We start from the raw sequence: 22,189 nt of genomic DNA, 5'->3' as shown, positions 1-22,189 counted from the left end.
CAGCTGTGAGAGGCCCAGTCCATGAATGCCCGTCTCCGGCCACTATTTCGGAGTTGAAGATGTCTGAATGAGCCCCCAGGGATGTCCTGGGGAAATAATAGATTCTGGTTTGCTTAAACACCGGGCTCTTTTTTTTTTAGTCAGATGTGCAAACCAGGTTTAAGAGCTGAATCACTTAGGATGATAGAGGAGATTCCTTCATAGGTAGCGAGACCTATGAGGGAAGCAACTGAGGGTTGGAGAAGAGAAGGAATGGGACAGAAACAGGTGCGGCTGACTGTGCAATGCCAGCTGGGTCCTGGCCGTCTCTTCCCCAGCTCCCCATAGATCACCAGTGCATGCTCTCACTGTGCCTGTGGTCTTGGATCTTCCTTGGACTCTTTCAGGGCTGAGTCCTGCTCTAGGTGGGCCCTGGGTGAGGACAGACCTGAGCCAGGGTTCCTGCCATGCCCCCCCACCCCCACGCCTCAGTCTAGACAAAGATCTGAGGCCAGCTCTGAAGGAGAGTCTGGAGTTGCTGGCTGTCCACCCAAAGGGCATGGTTGGCTGGGCTTGCGACACTGTCTTCTCTCTACAACCGCGGCCCCTGTGCTTCCCCAGCGGCATGGAGACCGAGCTAATGACAGCTGGGGAGTCTGGAGCACTAGGCCCAGGCCAAGGGGAGGGCCTCCTGCCAGGCGCCGGACACGAGGCCTTCTCAGCCCGGTGGGTTGGCTCCCCAGGGCCTGGGCCCATGTCCCGGTGGCATTTTCCCTGGGACATGCCAGGGTGGGCCCGAGAGCATCACTCTGCTTCTTATTAGCCGGTGGTCAGTGGGCCTAGCTCAGCCCACCACAGCCCTGCACTGCTCGGGCGGCAGTACTGCCATCCAGTCTTCTGAGCCTAACTCCACGGAGAGAGGACCAAAAGGGCCTGCGAGAGGGTCACACCTTGCCTCCCAGGGCTGCGGGAAGGATTCACAGGCCAGGAGAGTGGATGTTGTGGTGGTTATTGCTCATTTTATTTGTGTACATTCTAATTGCACTGATAGGGCCCAGCGGTCTCCCCGGGCCTGGCTGGGATGAGAGCAGCAGCTGGAAGTGGTCAGACTGAGCTTCCTTCGGGGCATCTTCCAGGGGCCAGGGGGTGGGATGAGAAGGACTTTGGCCCTAGAGCCGCATCTTGGGGCTCTAGCTGGGGCTGTTCGTGGGTGCCAGGGGCGCGTGGGTGGATGCTGGGCGAACAGAAGCAAAATTACAATATTCATGAAGCCCCACTCCGTGGGAAAGGCTTGAAACGCGACTCCTACTTCAACTGCGTTCCTGTGCTTTGTTAGTTTTGCATTAGGCAAGGTCTAATCACCGCCCCGAACACCGTGTGGTTCTGAACCCCCGTCCTCTGTCAGAACCCGGCCCTGGCTGCACGGCCTGGGCCTCTTCCTCCACGCTTTTGACTCTTAGTTCCTTCAGGGTAAACTTAGAAACACCAGCGACCCTCCCCGGAGGGCTGCCGGGGCCCCTAGGATGCAAGTTTGGAATGTCACTGAGCCGCGCTGGAGATGACACCCGCGAGACGCTGGGGTCAATGGATGGGGACGCAGGGGCCTGAGTGAGGAAGCACCTTGCTTCCTGTGAAGGGTCCTTCTGCTCTCGGCAGTCCTCGCAGCATGTCCTCTGCTCCCCCCTCCCACTGCCAAGTGGCCCTCTCCCCCAGGCAGGCCACAAGATTTCTCTCCGTGGAGGGCTGGGCTGCCCTTTGGCTCTGTCTTTAGCCGGAGCAGCCTGGGAAGGGGGCAAGAGCTTGGATTTTGGCATTCAAATCCCGGCTCAGCCCTTTACTTGCCAAATCTCCCCAGGCAAGCTACCTAATCTTTCTGAACCTCAATTTCCCTATCTGTAGAGAAAAAAAAGGAGAACTGAACATTGTGGAATCACGGAGACCTTTAACAACTAATTGCTAATTTTAAAAAGGCCATGCAGGCATTTGTGGATGTTTAGATTTTCTAAATGTCAGTGGGGTCCGGAAATGTGCCCTGGCGCCTTTCGAGAAAAGACGAGCTGCCAGCTCAGGCCTGGGAGAGCAGTTCTGGGAGGCACCGAGAGGATTTCTCGGGCGGGAAGCCGGCCAGCGGGGGACCGGCCCTCTCAGGAGATAAGAGCAGGGTCTTCGGAAACCGAGCGTCTGGTAGGATGAGGTGTGACCTGTGAAAGGTTCCCCGGCCGCGTCCAGAGGGAGTCGGCCCACACGCACGGACAATGGATGTGAGCAGGCAGGAAGTTTCCTCCAGCAGGGAAGGGAGAGTCGGATTTTATTTTTGGTGAGGTCAAGAAAAGAAAAGGAAGCGTCACTTTCTAGTCCTTTCTTCCTGAGCTTTCCAGCAGCCCGCACCCCCCCCCCCCGCCCCCCGCTCTCTGGGAAGGAGGGCTGCAGGAGGTGAAGGGTGGGGAGGCCTCGAGATCCCCAGGGCTGGCCGCTGTCCTCAGGAGAGAACCTGGCTTCCAGAGTGGAGCCCCCTCCCCAAAACCACGTGTGCCTGGAGGGCCCTCAGCTGGGGGATTTGCTTATAGACAGCGAGCTCCTGGCAGTTCAGTGGGGGGGCGGGGGGCACCATCCCTGGCGTGAGCTGGACATCTCAGAAGCTGGGGGGGCAGGAGAGAGCATGTGGTGTGCAGGGGAGTCTGCGTGTTTGTAGGGTGTACGGTGGTGTGTGTGAGCGAGGTTTTCTATATATAAGAAGTGAGCGTGGTGAGGAGGTGTGCGGCGTGCAGGGGAGGGGGCTGTGGAGATGTGGGGGGGCATGTGTGGGTGGGTGTTGAATGGGGCGTGGAGGCGTAGGTGAGGGGGAAGGCGTGTGGAAGGAAGGATGAAAGCACACAGCTTCAGAGCGGGAGTTGCGCAACCTGCCCAGTTGAATTTATTTAACCTGAAAAAGAAGAGAAAGCAAACAAGGGAAAATCACAAAACACATGGGTGTTATTATTTCAACTGAGAAAAAAAAAAATAACCCTGAACGGATCAGTTAGAACAAAACTGAGTGAGGTTTGATGCGGAACTTTTTTTTTTTTTTTAATACGTAGTGTAGGAAAGGATAGAAGCCAACCTGGAGAGATGAGAGAAAGCACCGGCCGCTCTGTGGAAGGTTAGGGACAGCCTGGCACTCCGTGGGAAAACTGACCATCTCCATGGCAACGGCGGCGCTCTGGCCTCTCCGAAGGCCGGAGCAGCTGATGTAACAGTCGTTGACTCTCCGTGGGCTCTTTTAGCATCTCTGTTCTGTGGGCAGGTCCCAATACCCCCTGCCTCTGGCGTGGACACCCGAGCCCCTGTGCCCCTCCTGGGTCACCCGCAGGGGCCTGGGCAAGTCCCCCAGCTCCAGCTGCCCCTCATGGCGAGCTCAGTCTCTCCTGCTCAGGAACGAGGCCTGGGTAGCCAGCCTGCTCGGGTCAGGGCCGGGTGGCTGGCAGCATCCTGCTCCCCCGCGGTGGCTTCTCCGGGAGCCATTGGCAGGTCGCATCTCAGACCCACTTGGGGCCGGTGGGAGGCTCTCCTTGGGGGAATCAACACCCAGCATGGAGAATGAAGGCGGGTCACTGTTCCGATGGCTTTGGGCACCATGGGAAAATTGTTGGGGAGTGCGGGACAGCCCCGTGGTTAGAGGATGTGGGCTCCTGTCCAGCCAGGGAATGTGGCTTGAGAAAGTCTTGAACTCCCTGCAGGGAGGCCTTGGGCTCCCTGAGAATCCCCAGACTAGACAGAGAGGAATTTTCTGCTCTTCTTGCTACTCTGGGTAGAGCTGGGGCCCCTGGCTGCACCCAGACGCCTCTTCTGGCCCAAAGGCTTGAAATGGGAGCCACTGGGGACATTTGGGCAGTGTGCTTTCCACCAGCAGGTGGGAAACCAGAAAGGAAGCTGCTTTCTCTCAGGATTCAGAGTTTGGATTGGACACCATCGAAGAGGGTACAGGCTCAGAAATACAATGAAGGGAAACAGTAGAGAGAAGTCAGCATGACAGGCCTGACCTCCAAACCCACTGTGCACCTGTGGCCTGGGTCTCAGCGGTCACTTAAGGGGGCAGGCTGGAGCTCCGGAATGCTCCGGAGAGCTCCTTCCTGGCTCCACAGAGGGGCAGGGCTGGGGTGAGGAGAGGTCTAAGTGGGATTCCCAGCCCCACCCCTGCCCAATGAGGACAGCTCTGCTTTTGTCTGTTTAGTACATCATGCTTCCCCAGAAACTTCGGTTGCAGGAAGATTTGGTGGCTGAGTGTTTGCAATCAGTCAGACTAGTCCAGGAGTCAGCATGCTTTTTCTGTAACGGGTCAGATAGTAAATATTTTTTAGACTTGCAGGCCAAATGATCTCTGTTGTAATTACTCAACTCCGTTTTTGTGGCACAAAAGCTATCAGGGGCAGTACATAAACATGTGTTCCAATAAAACTTTATTGAAAAAACAGGCTGGGGGTTGAATTTAGCCCACAGGCTGCAGTTTGCCAACCCCTGGATTAGACTGTCCCCAAGGCCCACAGCTGCCTTCCAGGCACTCAGAGCCTAGCTTTGGGGATGTAGGACCCAAGACTGCCTTGAAGTAAGACAGTTATGGGTCGTGAGAGCAGTCCTCTCCTCTCTTATGGCTCTTTTCCTTAGCGCTCCCTGAATTCTGCCTTCTATCCGACACTCCATCCCAGGTCTGCCCCTTGGAACCACCCAGAACAAACCTTTCCATCCACAGCTGAGGAAACAGTCATCACATGAATCCGGTATCTTTGCTTCAATAGCAGCAATCCCTTCAGCTTTCCCTCCCAAAATAAGGCTTCGGGCCCTTGGGGACCCACACTGCCTAGGACCAAGCAGGCATCCTCAGAGTTTTCTGCCCAGAAAGCAGACAGTGGGATTCACCCTCTGGACCTGGAGTTCTCATCAATGCAGGCAAAAATTATGAGCTTGTGGTCCAAACACCAGGGACTCGTCCCATAAATTTTGTCAAGCCGGTTCTCATCCATCCAATTCCTGACTAGCTGAGTTCTTTGAAGTTAAGGTACAGCTTAATAGGTTATCTCCATTGGTATTTTCTCCTTAGTTGGGGGCCGTCTTAATAGCCTGGAGTCTCGTTTTGAGCTGTCAGCCTTCGGACTGTCCTGTGAGCCTTTCCTCCCAGCTTCACGTCGTGCACATCATGGTCATGTTTGTGGAGCGAGTCGAGCAGATGCGCAGTCAGGGCCACCTCCTCTCCAGGCCGCACCGGCCCATCTGTGCGCTCACTCTGGGCACGCTTTGCCCTAGTTCTTTCCTGAGAACTCTCCACCCACATGCCCACATGTTGACTGCCAGGATGTCATGACAGGCTGTGTCCAAAAGTTTCCTCCAGTGAAGCAACACACATGTCACGGCCTCCTGCTTGTCTAGAAGTCCCATCAGCAAGGGAAATGAGGTTGGTTTGGCATGACTGGCTTTGATGAACTCATCTTGGCTCAGCGAATCCTTTTCTTTTTTTATTTTTTTTCCAAAGAGCTCCTCATCCACCTCTTGAATAAATCTATAACCAGTAAGTTCTGCTTTACACTCAGTTGAGGTGTGCAAAATTAAGTGCACGTTTCTTTGAATATTGAAATTAAATGGCTCTGAATTGCCATCGTGCTCGCTCAGATATGTCGTTCTTCCCTCCTATCTGCTGCAGAAGCAGCTTCAGTGATGAGCTGAGCCACATGCTGGCTCATTTCTGGTCCTGGTGGTGACCCATCAGGGTGCCCGTGCATGTGCAGAGGCGAGGGCGTGCAGGGTGCTGGGCAGGGAAGCCTGTGGCCAGCAGCGAAGCACTGTGCACGGTGGGGCTGGCTCTCAGGTGGGCTCGTTCGATCTTACAGCTTCTACGATGCAAGTAGGCATTTTCCCCACAGCCCCCCTTTAGGGCCAACACTGCTGTGTTGGAAGGGGGTTTCTTGCCTCCGAACAGGTCTCAGGAATCCCATCTTGTGGACACAGCATGGGAGCTCCGTTCTTCCACCCCTTCCTGAGCTCACTCTTCCCTCACAGAGAACACATGCACTTGCCCTCACCACTTCTTACAATCCATTCATTGCTGATGGCTGGCACTGATCTTACTTGTCTCTAGTTTTTGGACCCAGTCTCCAAGTTTTTAACGTGGACAGTTTTGGCTTTCTCAAGAGGTCTGCCACCTCCCTTACACATTTGACTTTTTCAGGTGTATTGGTCTCTTTGGATGAAAATCCATCTCATGGTAGCATCGCTATGTCCCAGGTTATAATGTACTCGTTATTTTTAATCCTTTTAGGAAGACTGTGAGGTAGGTATTGTATTACACCTGTTTTAGAGGACACAGAAAGACCCCGAACTAATGAGCAGCGAGACCAAGATCTGAACCTGGTCTGTCTGACTTCAAAGTGTAACCTCCTTCCATCACCCCACAATGGGCCCCAGGCTGTCAACCCGACTCTGCTGTATTTTGTTGGGACAGAAGAATATATTTTCTTAGTTTCCCACGATGAAACTCAGAATGCATTCTCCCGTAGAAATCAGCCTTTAAATGGGAGGTTAGTTTAGTTGGAATAGAGGGGCAGTATGGATTAACAAGGCTCTTGGGGACTCGGCTGGGAACCCAATCACTTTCTAATTAGCAAACAACCCAATTCACAAATGACTTTGAGTTCCCAAATCGTGAGTGTGTTAAGAACGGCCTGTACCAGGCCTGCCAGTGGGTGTTGCTGGAATTTTCGGGAAGAACGTTTCAGTAGCTGAATTTAGGAAGATGAGGAAATAGATCCTTGAGAGCAGAACATTCTGAATGAGATTCCAGGAGTTGTGCTGATCGTCTGAAGGCTTGGCACCTTTGCCATCCTTCTGGAAAACACTCCGGAAGCACCCTGCCTTTGCCCCATTGTTCTCTTATGGATTGCTTCTGAGGTTTGGGAGCTTGCTAACCTCCTCTCCACTTGGCTCTGCTCACCCTCAAGCTCAGGGATAACAGCCATGCCCCTTCCAAGCTCTATTGATGTGCCTTGACTTGACCTGAGAACCTGCTGCCATCCTCCAGTTTCCAGGCAAAATTCTCCCCTTGCCTGTGCCAGAATGACAAGCCAAAAGAAAGCACCACTTGCCATGGGCTTCTCATGTTCCTTGACCTCTTGGGGTCCACTCTTAGCCCCCAGAACTTTGTGCAGAGAACTCATCCCTTGACTCCCTTCCAGCCAGCCTCATCCTGGCCACACGAAAGGAAGGAGGCCTGGAATGGGTGTCCTTGGGGGATGGAGTGGCCAGACCTCAGTCTGCCATGGTGCACCCATCTCCGTGGGTCCCATTCCAGGGAAGTAGAACTTCCGTAGGCACATCCTCCTGTATTTCCAACTCTGCTATGGGTTCAGAAGTTAAAACTGAAATTCTGCATATTTAAATCGTGGGGTGAGTCAGAGAGTTGACTCACGTGCAGCTGGGCGGAGCTGGGGTAGCTGGAGGAGGGGCAAGGTCACGGCCTGTTTCTAGTTAGCGTTTCACAGCCCTGTGAAAACTGGCAAAGGCAGGGCCCTGGTGTCCTGCGGGAAAAACTATGTGCTGTGACGAACTTGAGCCTTCCAGAAATCTGCCTTGGAAAAAATAAGAAACAGACTGGCACCCAGCTAATGAACAGACTCCCCTTTCCCACAGAGAGCCATGGGTGGGCAAGCGGCCTCCAGGGGCTATGGGAGCTGGAAAAGACAGGCATTTCTCTGACCTTACCACAGGATCTGGAATGGATCTAGCAGGCTCTGGAGAGGAAGAGGATGGGCTTCCATGAGTTAAATGGCGAGTAGTTGGGTCTGGGGCCCTTACAGCAAAGCCAGCTGCTGATCCCCTGAGATGATGCCCACAGATAAAAGCAGCTCAGCCCTATGGGGTAGGATTTAACTCCTGTTTCCCTTCCTGTGGCTCAGAGCCTGGCAGGAATGGGTTTGGGCCCCATTCAGGGTTGGCATCATGAAGACAGTTTATTGGAAGATCTTGAATCAATTTGGAATGCAGAATAGACAAGAAGGAACTCAGAAGACTTGGACTTTAATTGGGGCCAAATGATTATTTTTTAAAATACGCATTTTTCATAAAAGCCATTTCTGACTTGTAAGCTGTCATTTTTTAAGTTAATGATTACAGTTAATTGACGTCCCCAGAGATTTTCGCCTCCCAGACACTTCATTAGGTGAAATGTCATGGGGATTTTTGTGACATGGGCATACCATGCAGCGTGTCATGGAGACATAATAAGCCAGTCAACTTTTTTACAATCTTTGAGGACCATCAAATGTCCCACAAAAAGTCATTTTACTGGTCAAGTCAGCAGCCATGTTCTAATACATGTGAATTTAGTAAAATAATGAGAATCAGCAAAATCGAGAACTAGAACTCTTGAAAGAAATGCATACTCTCGGCCCTTGTTTCCCCTGAGCCGTTCCCTGAAACACTAGATTGTGAATCTAGAAACAGAACATAAAAATTCTTGTCTACCAAGAAAGATAATGCGACAAACCTGGCCGTGTGGATCTTGTACTCCTGTGCCTTTACCTTCCTCACAGCCCCCAAGCTGGCCACGTGTCACCTCGTCTGTTTTTTGGTCTTAATCCCTCCAGTGTGTTCATTGTAATGTCCCCCTTATGATCTTCTCTTTCTTCTTCCTTAGAATACAGTCCAGGCCCCTTCCCAGGACACACAATCCCCCCCAGGAGTGCCCACCCCCCACCCTGGTAGTTTTTAGGGGACAGGGGCACTGAACTGCATTTCATGTGGCAGAGGGGGCCAGGTGCACCTCTGAGCCCCGTCATGTACTCGTCTTCTCTCCTACCTGCCCATCTCGGAGGCCACTTTCTCCAGGAAACTTTTCCCGAACTCTCGCCACCATAGCGCTAGGTTTGGTGCCTTTCCCACATGCTCCCTGGCACACCCTCTCCTCCCCCAGCTCAGAAGGGACCAGGTGATATGGTGGTGGCTTCTTCAATGATCTACTTCCGAAGGGTTTGGAGAGCCAGCACTGGGCCTGTCTCAGTCACCAACTTGCCTCCCACCCCAGCAGGGTGCCCGCTGCAGTTATTAATGGCCAAAAGACAGAAGAAAACTTGGCCCAGGTTTCTTTTCAGGACTCTCAGCAATGCCCCCTCTGTGCAGCAGGCATCACCTTCACTGAAGCTTTTTAAAGTCATGGTCACCAGATAAGGAGGGGTGGATTCAAGACTAGAACCGGGGTCCCAGGCTCCCAGTCCAGCCTTTCCAGCATCTGTTGCCTTGCCTGCCCATGGTCCCCAGACACCCACCTCCCCAACGAGGGCCTGTGTGATCTGCCGGCACCACGCCATGTTACTGGATGCAGGTCAGCGTTGATGGAAGGATGCTTGCATGGGTGCGAGTGGCTTAGACAGCCCGCGGTCTCTCTCTGCAGAAGTGTTTTATAACTCTGTGCCTCCAGACTAAAAAGACTCGGGCGGGCCACAGTGGCTCAGCAGGCAGAGTTCTCGCCTGCCATGCCAGAGACCCGGGTTCGACTCCCGGTGCCTGCCCATGTGAAAGAAAAAAAAAGAGACTGTCCTGGGAATGGGACCCTTGCAGCATCACTTAGCCACCTTCCTTCAGGAGGGCAGGACAGCCCCCAGGCCTGCCAGCTGACCGGCAGGGTCCAACTTCTCATGCCTGGGCCTCGTTCTGGAACCACAGCCCTCAAATGCTTTAAGGACCACAGGGAATCACCTTATGGTCTCTGCCCACAAGGGAAACTGAGATTCAGAGAAGTCTAGTGATTTTTTTCAAGATCACGCAAATACCTAGGGCTAATACCAATCTCTCGACATATGTGGAGTGTATTTATTTCATCTTGTTGTCCCAGGTTTCAGAAAAAGTCCCAGCAGCCAGCCCCTTTCCAAGATACTTCTACCTTGGAGGAAATAGGCGTAAGATTCCAGCTGCCCACAGAGGTCAGAGAGCTTTAATGTGTTTGAATGGGGGAATTCTACCCCCAGCCTTGCTCCTCCATCCCTACAAAAGCTTAAATATCTCTTCCCTTTTTCCAAGGCCAGCATTTCAGGTTTGACTACATATTGAACTTTGAGTCAAACAGACCCAAGTTCAAATCCCAGCTCCGCCCCAATCCAGGCACTTAGGTAGGCCAGGCACGTCTTTGAGCAGGAGTCGAGCATCCCAGGCTCGGCACAGCATGTGGAACATTCTGCAATGCAAGCTCAAAAATTCTGGTGCTAGAACTTGGGTTTTTAGATCAGAAAAGGCTCAGCATCCCCCGGGGTGAGGATCACAGCTCTGGCCTGCGGGATGGCTTTTGCAGGCCCAAGGCCCAGGCTACGCAGGTCAATAAGAATGGAATAAAGAAAGAAGAACGGGAGAGAAGTAGTTAAATTTTGGATACATTTATTTGTGAAAAATTTTTTAATCTAAAAACTTTTATGATTGCTTTATTTCCAAAGAATATGTGTTTATTACAGAAAAATTAGAAAAGACATTTATTTAAACAAACAAAAAATGATTAACACAATCCCATCAGGGAGAGCCATGGTCTCCCAGAGTTTTTCTCTACTTGCTCAATTAGTCAGTCCACATACACTTTATAAATTAGAGACCATAGTCTTCTCTAAACCGCTAGGTAGTTTTTGAACTGCACAGGCTGCTGCAGCCGTCTGTCCGGGTTAATAAGTCTACGTCCCCACCTTAATTCTAAGAGTGCTGCTGTTCCGTTGTGCAGTGGTACCCCTCTTTACTTGGACTCTGGTTTAAAGACAGGGCAGTGAGAATGAGTGGGAGGAGAAGAGGGGCACAGAGGGAACACTCACCAAGTCCGGGGCCCGGCTGCTCACGGCTGCTGTCGGGTCTGGATAACCTGGGCAGATGCCACCTGGGCCCCCTCTGCTTTCCCCGACAGGCCTCCCTGATGGAAGGGGAGTCCCCAAGACAGCAGTCTGCACATACGTCCCAGGCAGATGCTGATGTGGACAACGGTCTGTGCTGGGCTGTGCTGGGAGCGGACAGTGAGGAGGGCAGCATACATTCACACACACACTCACACACACACTCACACACACACACACACGTGCACACACCCCAGCCCCACCGTCCAGGGCAGCACCAAGCCCAGCAGCACTGTCCGAGTCCTGTGTGAGAAGCGGAGCCAGCCCACAGCCCTCGCTTTCCCTCTACGTTGGACTTTGAGGCCCACCGTCAGGACCGCCCCCTCTCTGGGGGGAGCACAGATGAGAATTAAAGTGAACTGCATTAGTGTCAGGTGAACAACCCTGTTCTAGTTTGCTAGCTGCAGGGCTGCAATACACCAGAAATGGAATGGCTTTTAAAAAGGGGAATTTAATAAGTTGCTAGTTTACAGTTTGAAGGCTGAGAAAATGTCCCAATTAAAACAAGTCTATAGAAGTGTCCAATCAAAGGCATCCAAGGAAAGATACCTTGGTTCAAGAAGGCCGATGAAGTTTAGGGTCTCTCTCAAGTGAGAAGGCACATGGTGAACACAATCAGGGTCCCTCTCTCATCTGGAGAGGCACATGGCAAACCTGGTGTCATCTGCTAGCTTCTCCTCCTGGCTTCCTGTTTCAGGAAGCTCCCTGGGAGGCGTTTTCCTTCTTCTTCTCGTAGCTATGTTGTTCTGCTCTGCTCTCTCTGAATCTTCTTCATTCTCCAAAATGTTTCCTCTTATAGGACTCCAGAAACTTATTAAGACTCATCCGAATGGGTGGAGACATGTCGTCACCTAATCCAGCTTAACAACCATTCTTGATTAAATCACACCTCCAGGGAGATGATCTGATTACAATTTCAAACACGCAGTATTGAATAGGGATTATTCTGCCTTTATGAAGTGGGATTTAGATTAAAACATGGCTTTTCTAGGGGACATACATCCTTTCAAACCAGCACAAACTTCCACAAACCTGGAGGAAGATCTGTGATGTCAGTGGTTACCACTGGCCTGGACAAGGCAGATAAGGAATCTCATGGGAACGTGGCCTCAAGCGCCCTCGAGGCCTTGGAGAGCTCAGCCATGCTTCTTGTTTCGTGTGGGCCAAATCAACCCAGGCATGGAAGCGGCTGCCCCAGCCTGGCCAGTTCCCTAAGCCCCAGAGGCCAGCCACAGGCCACACTGGGGTGTCTGGGGCTCATGCCAAAGGGCCTTGAGGTGCAGCCTGGCTGCTTGGATGCAGCCTCAGTTTCCCCATCTGTACTATGAGGGTCTCAAGTCCATCCAGCGTCAGGAAGGCTTTTGGCCCTGGGGAGCTGCCCGGTATGGTAAGGACAGGGAGTGTATTTGACAGTAGGTCCTCCAGTGTGATGCAATGCAGGGCTCATTTAAGGGCGACCTTCTGTGGGACAGCATGACCTCTGACCTGCTGAAGAACCATACCCTGGGGACCCCAAGCACCAGGGCTGACCATGGGGGGCACTGGAGACCAACAGCCTCAGTTTTGACCCTGCTCCCCCCTCCCCCCCGCCCCTTTTCCAGCCAGGTAACCCTTCCCCCCAGGGACGAAGGTGTTGACCCTTGCATGTGCTGCTGCCCACCAGTCCCTACAGAGGAGAAAGAATGGACACCCATGAGAGGATGATTCCTCTCCCACCTAAGAAGGGCTGCTCCTAGAGGAAGCCCACTCCCACCTGTGTTTCTAGAATCCCTCCTACCGGGCGCGAGGAGGTGGTCACCATGTCCCACTCTCCAGTGCCCTCCAGCCTCTGGGCCGCGTTGGCCTTGCCCCGAGTGAGGCGGGTGGTAGAGGCCCGTGTGCACTCTCATTGCAGGGAACAGCAGCCGCTTGCAGGCCGAGCTGTGTCGGAAGCACTGGCAGGAGCTGCCACCCGGTAGGTGCCACGGCCCCACGCAGGACACGCGGAAGGAGGAGAGCAGCATGTGGAGCCTGATGGTGGTGGCGCAGCTGCTGGCCGGCATCGGGACCGTGCCCATTCAGCCGTTCGGGATCTCCTATGTCGACGACTTTTCGGAGCCCAACAATTCACCCCTGTACATCTGTGAGTCGTGGGCTCAAGGAAGGCTGAGGGACGGGCTCAGGTCCTGCCGTGGCGCTTGCCGGGCGCTGCCTTGACAGGGCTCGTGGGGGTTGAGTCCAAGTCTGACTTCCTCCCCCACCCCCACCCCCAGCAAATGAGTGCAGAAACTTGGGGATCAGACAGAACTGAGTTTGGGTACCAGCTCTGTGACCTGCCAGTTGTGTGACCCTGAGCATGTGGCTGAGCCCCCCAGGGCCATAGCTTCTTCACCTGCAGAATGGGGCTGACGCTCTCTGTGGCTGGGTGGCTGGGAGACGCCGCGAGATAATAATGCACGTGACCGCAGGGTAAATCCTCAATCAACAGCTGCTGTAATTGCTGTCCTCAGGGACAGACTTGGCCCCAAAGAAGCCCAAATCCTTCCCTAAGCAGAAGCCAGCATTTAGCAGCCTCAGATGTCTTAGACCAGACAAACCACCCCACAGGCTCTATGAACCCACAAGCTCCTGTCAGCGCCATCAGCCTCGTAGCTGCAGGAAGCTTCTCCCATTAACACACCTGTGGGTTGGCAGCTTTTAAATGCCTTGGGGGAGGTTTCCCTCCCAGTGAGTGGGTCTCTACTCAGTTGGCTCGAGGAGAAACAGCTTTGGTTCTGCACGCCTGGAGGTCACCAGTGGTTCTGGCTTCATCTGGGGCAGGGGCCCATGGGTACGGGCTTGTCAGGGCCCCAGGGAGATAGGGTGACACCTAGGAATGCTCCTCAACCATCAGCAGCTGGCAACTGCCAAACCTTTTCAGCTCCCCTCAGCCTCGTTTCCCCTGCTTCCAATTCCAGCCATCCTATTTGCCATCTCTGTATTTGGACCGGCTTTCGGATACCTGCTGAGCTCTGTCATACTGCAGATTTTTGTGGACTACGGCAGGGTCAACACAGGTAAGTTTCGGTGGAGAAGGCTCCTTCCCATCCCAAGCTCCACAAAGCAGTCCCCGGTGTCCCATCAGGCCAGAGACTGATGCTCAGCTCCAGATGCTCATGTCCCGCCCCCACTCACCCATTCCTCCTTGGAGTTCCGGAGCAGCGTGCACCTCCTCTCTGCAGGGCCCAAGCTGGCTGCTCTGGGAATGTGCTGCTGAAGAAAACACACTTTCTGCCCTTAAGAAGTCTGCAGTGGGGATAGCTTACAACCTAAAGTAGGGTCTCAGGGGTTGCCATCACAGAGGTCCATCTTGGTGGTATTAACAACAACAACAACAAAAATTCTAGGTTCTTTGATTCTAAGATGTTGATTGCTTTAAAAAAAAAAGATTTAATAAGAGCTCCTTTGGGGATGAAAAAAAAAACACTATATAAAATATATGCATACATCCAGAGGGGTATAACAGTGTTTAAATGTGCAGGGACTAGTACTGGAGTGTCTGTGTCTAATCCTGGTTTCACTTGAACAAGTAACTTCTTTATGTGCCTCGGTTTCCACATCTATAGATGAGGCTAATGTTAGTACAATAGAATTCTTGTGAAGCTTAGAGCATGCCTGACACATACTCAGAGGTTCATCGGTGTGAGCTCCTATTCCTCAAAAAATGGTACAGAATAAATCACAGTGTGTCTTAGAATGAGAAAACACAGTCCATGTGTGAGGCCAGGTGACTGATTTCACCATTTGGGCAGCCAGCTCCAGGATGAATACCACAAGAGTTTATTGCTTTCTCTGAGTTAGTCTTACACTTAGCTGCCCACAGGGCGGGGGGGGGGGGGGGGTCCAATGTCTTAACAGAGGGACAAGCAAAGTGCCTTAAAATTCAAAAGAAAGAGAGAGTGCCTCTACATGATACGATCAGTGAGGGCTTCCTGGGAAGGTGATGTCTGCGTTGAGCCATGACAGATGGGTGGGCTTTTGGCAGATAGCAGTGAGGATTCAAGCGTTCCCAGGAGGAGGCCAACTGAACAAAGCCGAGAGGGTGGAAAATGTGGAGAGTGTGTGCTTGGCATGTAGGGTTCCCATTTTCCAGATGTGGTTGGAAGACTGATCTTAGCTAGACTCTCAGGATGACACCCCCAGCAGGGCCCGACTTGTAGACCAGAGTCTTCCAATTTCACAAAGAATTTGGGCAAGTATTACACCTGATCCATGCTGCCAGAGCCTACAGATAACTGTCCATGTAACTGTCAGACCACAATGTCATCTGCCCAATGTCACCTGCCTGTATTGCAAATGAAAATGGAAAACCAACGGGGAGTTCTGCCTCAGTGTCAAGCCATCCTTATGCTCCTAGTGGTGCTTCCTGAGTTGGCTTCTGGCTCTTGGTTGCCCAAACAGACCAGCAACTGAGGTCTCCATCCACCCCAGGACGGTGCCCAGAGATGCCTGTCATTGTTTGACTGTGGACCATTCTTCCACCTTCTCTGTCCCTCTATGCCTACAGAGCTACTTTACATAGAAACTACCCGGAAATACAGTGGTGGACTTTTAGATGTGGGTGGGAGAATTGCCAGGAGAAATCTCCTTCAGAAGCCAGGCTGTTTTGGGAGCATCTTTTTTGGTATCATAAGATTGAGAAGCAATAAAATTCAGTGTTTAAGAGTGAAGGATTGGGCACTAGGAAGACATAGGTTTGAAAGTGACCAATAAAATGGTACCTACTACCCTTAATCTTGGAAAAAGGATTTATTCTTTCTGATACTCAGCTTCCTGACTGGTTAGAGGTGGACAGGTCTAAGTCCTATCTCACAAACTTACTGAGAGAACCCAGTGGTAACACATGTAAAGCTTGTGGTCTAATATCTGGGCCATGGTCAGCCTTCAGGAGACTCAGCTCCCTTCATTGTTATTCCTGCGAATGGTAGGACGTAAAATAAGGTAAGCTGAAGGTTCTGATCCCTTCAGACTGGATTTTCTTCTGCTCCATGCATGGTGGTCTCAGCAGTCTAGGAAGACCATAACAGCCTGGAGAAGTAATACCCTCTTTCCCAAACTTCTAGACCATGGATTGTCTTTTTGAAATTATGGGCAGGAAGCTATTGAGACTCCTCTTAATAGAAATTCTCTTTCCAGTAAGGTGAGATCATGCATTCATTCAACAACTGTGTCCTTTTGTTCCTCTTCAGCTATGGTTAACTTGAGCCCCAGAGACCCCCGATGGATTGGAGCCTGGTGGCTGGGCCTGCTCATTTCCTCAGCCTCCTTGGTCCTCATCTCTTTCCCCTTTTTCTTCTTTCCTCGATCAATGCCCAGAGGAGTAGAGGTAAGTTTCTGTGAGCTCGTCACTCCATCCATAGGAGTTTAGGTGGGGGTAGAATAGAAAAAGAGCTGAGGGCTGCAGCAGGTTAAGCAATTTCTGGCTGACATCCAAGCAAGTTTCATGGATGGAAGACTTCCCAGAGGCTTTGCAATGCGAGGTACTGAGGTGAATCCCCAAAAGGTGATATCTCATCAGTGTTCCTTACCATGTTAGCACCTCAAGGATCAGGAAGGCTCCAGGGAACATCGTTTGGAAAACACTGAGTTCATCTAAATTGGGCTAAAGAGTTCAGATTCTATAAAAGCCAAGTATGAGGCCTGGCACAGTTAACATTTGCATTTAACAGGGCTCATGGATGTCTGAATCTGAAGGACTAAGTAAGAAGGGGATTTTTAGCACTGAAGAATAGGAGGAGTGGGGTGAGCATGGCACGTGTTTTGGGTTGAATGACCTTCTGTGCATCTTTCCAATCATATCTGTTGGAAAGAAATCAAGGAAGGATGAGAATGGAAAACAGGGGAAAGAAACCTGGGCAGGGACCTTGATGTTATGCTGAGGGTCCTAAACCTGTTCTAATCCCATCAAGTTCTGGGGCACCGCAGTAGGTAGCAGCATGGTGGCTGGGTGGAGGTTGGGGGATCAAGAAGGACTGAAGGCCAATGTGGAAGCCCAGGCCATGCAGCTGAGGACCAGGAGAATGGCTGTCAAAGAGCTGAGTCAAGGGCAAGAATAAACATTCCCGGAGGGGGTGCCAAAAAAGACTCAGCAATGGGCTGGATTCGAGGAAAAGTAGGGGATAAAGCTTGTGCCAAGGTTTTGAGCCAGAGCTAGAGCTTGATGTTTGGTAATGAGGTGTATGAGATCACAACCCAACTAGGGGAAGAGAGACAGAGTAGGAGCATCTCGGCTTGTCTAAGTTAAGAATTACAGAAGTTGGCAGCACATCGTGGTGGTTCAGGGGTCAGAAAGACCTGGGTTTGACTCTAGCTCTCCTACCTATAAACTAGCAGAGTGAACCTAGGCATATTTCCTTGTTCCTAAATTTACACTTCTTTAAAATACTCCAGATAATTAGAGTACCTATCTCGAAAGGAGATTATGAGTGGGACAATGTTAAGTGGCACGCTAAGCACAGTGCCCATCATGGAGTACGCCCTCAATAAACAGAAGTGCCTGTTCCTGAAGATGAGCTCCCCTGGAGGAACCTACTGTTAAAGTTCAGGGGCCTTGCATCTGTGCTGGTGGTTCAGAGCTCAGGGTCTCAGGCTGGAGCTCACGAGTGCATCAGCGGTAGCAAGTTCACTGAGATAGTAGGCATAAAAAGTGCAGGTAAAGGGCCAGGACAGAGCCTTGACTCTGAGCAGGACTCCAATTTGGCCCAGAAGGAAGCAAGGACTTCATAGAGAAATCAGAAAGGGAGAGGTAGAAAGAGACATTCTAGACCAGAGGGTTCCAGAAACCTTTAGTGACTTTAGCAGAAGTTCTTATAGTGGCTTCTGGAACCTGGAGGTCAGGTGAGAAGTGTGGCCATGACAGACAGGTAAAGGGTGATATCTGGTTAAACACCCTTTGTTATCTGTCATAAGCAAATTAGATATGAAATATTATGTCCATGGGTATCATGGAAGGCATTGGCATGGATGTGTTCTGGTCATCCGCCAAAGCACCAGCTCCCTGAAATATAGACGGTGTCTATGTCAAGATCATCTTCTAGATGTCCTCTCACACATACACCTGGGTGAGTCACAGCCCAGAGCCAGACGCCAGAAGGGTCAAAGGCCCAGGAAAGGTGGCTGCAGGGAGTCTGGGCCATTAACACACAACCCCTTTGCTGCCTTCAGAGGACCCCTGCCGTGTCGGATGAAGCAAGGAAGATGGAAGAGGTCAAGTCAAGAGGCTCGCTGCTGGATTTCATTAAAAGTAACTGACTGACCCAGCAGGCGTGGATGGGCTGGCGCTGGGATGGGATGGGGGCAGCCAGGTGTACCCCAACCCACGTGGGGTTGTCTGTGGTAAGGGGCAGAAAGAACAGGTGGTCTATAATTGGTCCCCATCTCCCAGGTACTTCTGTAGCTTAGGAGGGGTCCTGGTGACTCTTCTCTGCAGGCACCAAAGACTCAAATTCAAGCCCAGACCTACATTCAGAATCATCCCACTCCCACCCTGTGGTCTGGCCTCCGTGTTCCTCTCCCTTCACCTTCGTGTGCAGGAGACCCTTATGGGAGGAGACGGTTCCCAGTGTTAGCGTTAGTCATATTTCTATCTACCCTCCACTCGACTTCTTTTAGGCACATCCTAATTTTATTTAGCCCATGAGCATGTTGCGTGAGAGTCTGTGTGACTGTTTCCTCCTGGGCTGGCCACTAAACCCCTTGGTGCCCTGGTTGCCCTCCCCTGGGGGCCTGCCTTGGAGTCCTGGCGCCTGACAGCGGATCTGTTTGCAGAGTTTCCCCGCATTTTCCTGAGGCTCCTGATGAACCCTCTCTTCATGCTGGTGGTCCTGGCCCAGTGTACCTTTTCCTCTGTCATCGCCGGCCTCTCCACGTTCCTCAACAAGTTCCTGGAGAAGCAATATGGCACATCTGCAGCCTACGCCAACTTCCTCATCGGTGAGACAGGCGGGCACCGCAGGGGCACGGGGCTGTGTCTGAGGTGGGGTGGGCCACTCAGGCCTCCCATCCAGGGCAGGCGAAGGTCAAGCTGTCAACAGACAGGCGAAAGAATTTTAAGTGCATTTTTCCTGGTTGGCAGTCTAGAACATTCTTGGCAGATTTCTGGGGCTGCTATCTTTCCAGCCAGGAGGTCATCTGAGAGCTTCCTCTTCCTAGTGGGTGGAGGTGGGGGGGGGCAGTCTCTTCCTCCCCACCAGAGGGGCTCTCCCAGACACCCTGATGGCATCCAGAGAGCAGAGGAAAGAGGGAGGATTGAATTCGGAGTTAGGCAAAATGCCTCCAGGGTTTTTCCTTCTTCTCCAGGGACTTGGGACCATGTGCTTGGGTAAGAGAGCAGGTGGCCCACTGATTCTCCCCTGGAGAGCTTAGGAACATGCAGGTGCCAGGCCCCCCACCCCTAGGTCAGTGACATCCAAGGCTCTGGAGGGGGGCCCCAGTATCAGGGGTTTTTTCAGTGGAAGTTGAGACCCACTGATGTGGTCTTACCCAGTGCCTAAATGACTGTTTGGGCCAGTCCACCGGAGAGCGTCACCATATGGATGTGGTCCCATTCCTTAGGCCCCCTGAGAAGAGTAGCTTCAGACTCCAGGGTTTAGCTGCTGAGTCTCACCTGCCAGTTGGTGACATTACTCTTGGGTCAGTTCCAAGCAAGCCCTAGAGAGTGCACGGAGATTCAAATATCCCACAAAACAACGTTATTTGCTGCTGGGTCCCAACCTGCTTTCCCAAGATGCTGAGGGAGGTGGGGGTGGTGCTCACCCCAGGGCTCGTCAGTCCCAGACCAGAGCAATGAAGGCCATGCCCTGCCTGCCCGCTGCCCATGCCCATGAGGCTGGAACTCCTGTGGCTTAGGGGGTTCCTGGTGACTCTTCTCTGCAGGCACCAGAAGACTCAAATTCAAGCCCAGACTTACATTCAGAATCAGCCCACTCGCACCCTGTGGTCTGGCCTCCGTGTTCCTCTCCCTTCACCCTCATGTGCAGGTGGCCCTAATGGGAGGAGACGCCCCGCACTCCCTGCCCCCACCCAGCTCCCAAGGCCACCCTCCAGCCCCACCTTCCCTCTCACCCACATGTCTTGATACTCTAGAGGCCGGGGGGAATTATAAGAAGGAGGAACACAGGTCTCAGATCTTCGGGGAGAGTCCCTTCATTCACCCCACACATCTTGAAGTCCTGTTATGTTCTGGATCTTGTTTCCAGTTTCCTGGGGGAGATGGGCACACTTGGATTATACGCTAAGCATTTCAAATAATGCCATTTGTCTTCCAATGGACACATTTTCAGGGCTTTTCTCCTGCTCACACAAACCGGTTTAGATAAGAAATGTAAATGGTCCAGAAGTTTAAAAACCAGAAACTGAGAATTCCCACAGCATCCCTCCTTAGAGACAGCCATAGGCAGTGGCTGAGTGTTCCCTCTTACAGTTTTCCCCATGTATTTACTAACTTATGAGGCATAAGTTAATAAGTAGAGAAAATATCTTTTTGGTTGTTTTTAGGACATACATACCTTGCATCAGAGCAAGTCTTGACCCTGAGCAAGCCCAGCCACATGGGTTCCCTGGTCCAGGGAATAGAGGCAGATTCTCCCCATTTCCTCCAGCCCCTACATCACTCCTGGGACCCCCTTGGGAGCATGTAACCCCCAGCCTAGGACACTGCTCTGGCCGCCTTTACCCGCTGGTTTTCTGCCCCTTCAGCATGAACCACACTCCCAAGCCCTGTAGCCCATTGCGGGAGCTCACAGGAGGTGCTGAGGTTCTCAGCCAGGGGGTCCTGAGACATGTCCTCTGGCAGCTGAGCTGGGTCTCCAGGCCACACAGACTCTCTCCAGACTAGGCCAGTGAAGCCAGCAGGCCTGTATTTGTCCGTGCCTCCCCCTCCAGGAGGACACCTCCATCTTCCAGCAGGTTTAAGAGGTCTGCCTTCTGCAAAGAGCGGGCCATGAAGTCCGATTCCCCAGCTCTCAGGGAGCCCACACCAGTGGCATTCTAGCAGCCTTGTGGCGTGAAAGGTCAGGGCATGAGATTTGAGAGTGACGTCCCTGTTTCCCCTCAACCTCCTGTGCAGCCCATGGCTATCACTTCACCCCTCTGGCCTTCAGTCCCTGCCACATTGGGGGGATCACCCCCTTGCCTCGCTGTGGCCCCATGTGGTCACAGTGAAGGGGTACTGAGGGGCCAGCCAATGAAATGTGCTTAATAAATACATAGTCGACCCACACCCCCCGGCCTTTATTCATTGCACAGATACAGCAGTTCGCTGTGTTTCAATAACTACCTTAGTTGTATGAACTTAGAACCGTGCCTGCCAAACAGTATGCATTCATTCAGCGTTGGCTGGTATTATTGTTGGCATATCAAGCAGTCCCTCATGATATGACCTCCTCTTTTCCATGATCCAGCTCGGTGTGTGGCCCTTGCACACTCCCGGGACTGTGCACCCAGACCGCCCCTTCTCTCCATCCGCAGGCGCTGTGAACCTCCCCGCCGCAGCCTTGGGGATGCTGTTTGGAGGAATCCTCATGAAGCGTTATGTTTTCTCTCTGCAAACCATCCCCCGTGTGGCCACCACCATCATTACCATCTCCATGATACTCTGTGTCCCTCTCTTCTTTATGGGGTGCTCCACTCCCACTGTGGCCGAGGTCTACCCCGTCAGGTAATGGGAACGAGGGGTGCAGCAACACCTCCACTGAGGCCAAGCCATGGCCTGGCTGCCACTCATCTTCCTGCCTGCTTCTAGACTCTTTTCTCTCTTTTTCATTTTTTGAACTAATATCTTGCAAGGCAACTTAGAAAATCAACTTTTGAATAGTATGCTCGATTATGAAAGGAGATCAGAGGGTCCTAGTGAGCCACCAGCAATAAGGGTTAGACTTTTGTGTTTTTTTTTAAGAAGAACCAAAAAACTTATTTAGTTTGGTTTCAGGCTGAACCTGTATGGCTGTGAGCCACAGGAACGGGGAAGCAAGCTATGTTTAGCATCATCTCTCTGTCGGCTAGAATTACAGAGTCCCATTGAGCTTCTGAAGAAAGATGAGAGAAGGAGGCTTGAAAAGATTTGGAAAAGAACAATGAAAGTGATGGCAGACTTGAAAAATTAGGGCAGGTGAGGAGGAGGGCAGGTAAAGTAAAGAATATCTATCAGTGTGCATAAAGCAATATAAATTGTAAGTTTTAAGCCTGGCTTCATGTTCTGAAAGGGCTTTAGAGGCCTGCCAGGGGAAGGATGCTGAGCAAGAAGCATTTTCATTTTTTCCTCGGTGTCACCTTTCAAAAGCCTTTTCTTTTAGATTTTTGCCTAATGAACT

General features: G+C 51.9%; 1 protein-coding gene across 2 annotated transcripts in view; it reads left to right on the top strand.

Moving 5' to 3' along the window:
- SLCO2A1 (solute carrier organic anion transporter family member 2A1) overlaps positions 1–22,189 on the top strand; it is a 91,908-nt gene that overhangs the window by 43,879 nt on the left and 25,840 nt on the right. For both annotated transcript variants that reach the window (XM_077130162.1, XM_077130163.1), the window contains exons 4-9: positions 12,757–12,984; positions 13,799–13,897; positions 16,070–16,206; positions 18,045–18,123; positions 18,648–18,812; positions 21,348–21,537. In XM_077130162.1, coding sequence (XP_076986277.1) covers positions 12,757–12,984; positions 13,799–13,897; positions 16,070–16,206; positions 18,045–18,123; positions 18,648–18,812; positions 21,348–21,537 — 898 coding nt within the window. The remainder of the gene's footprint in view (positions 1–12,756; positions 12,985–13,798; positions 13,898–16,069; positions 16,207–18,044; positions 18,124–18,647; positions 18,813–21,347; positions 21,538–22,189) is intronic.

This window comes from Tamandua tetradactyla, chromosome 15 (genome assembly GCF_023851605.1).
Source record: "Tamandua tetradactyla isolate mTamTet1 chromosome 15, mTamTet1.pri, whole genome shotgun sequence".
Taxonomy (NCBI): Eukaryota; Metazoa; Chordata; class Mammalia; order Pilosa; family Myrmecophagidae; genus Tamandua; species Tamandua tetradactyla.
Note: the sequence above shows the minus strand (reverse complement) of the source record. Positions and strands in the feature narration are given on the sequence as shown.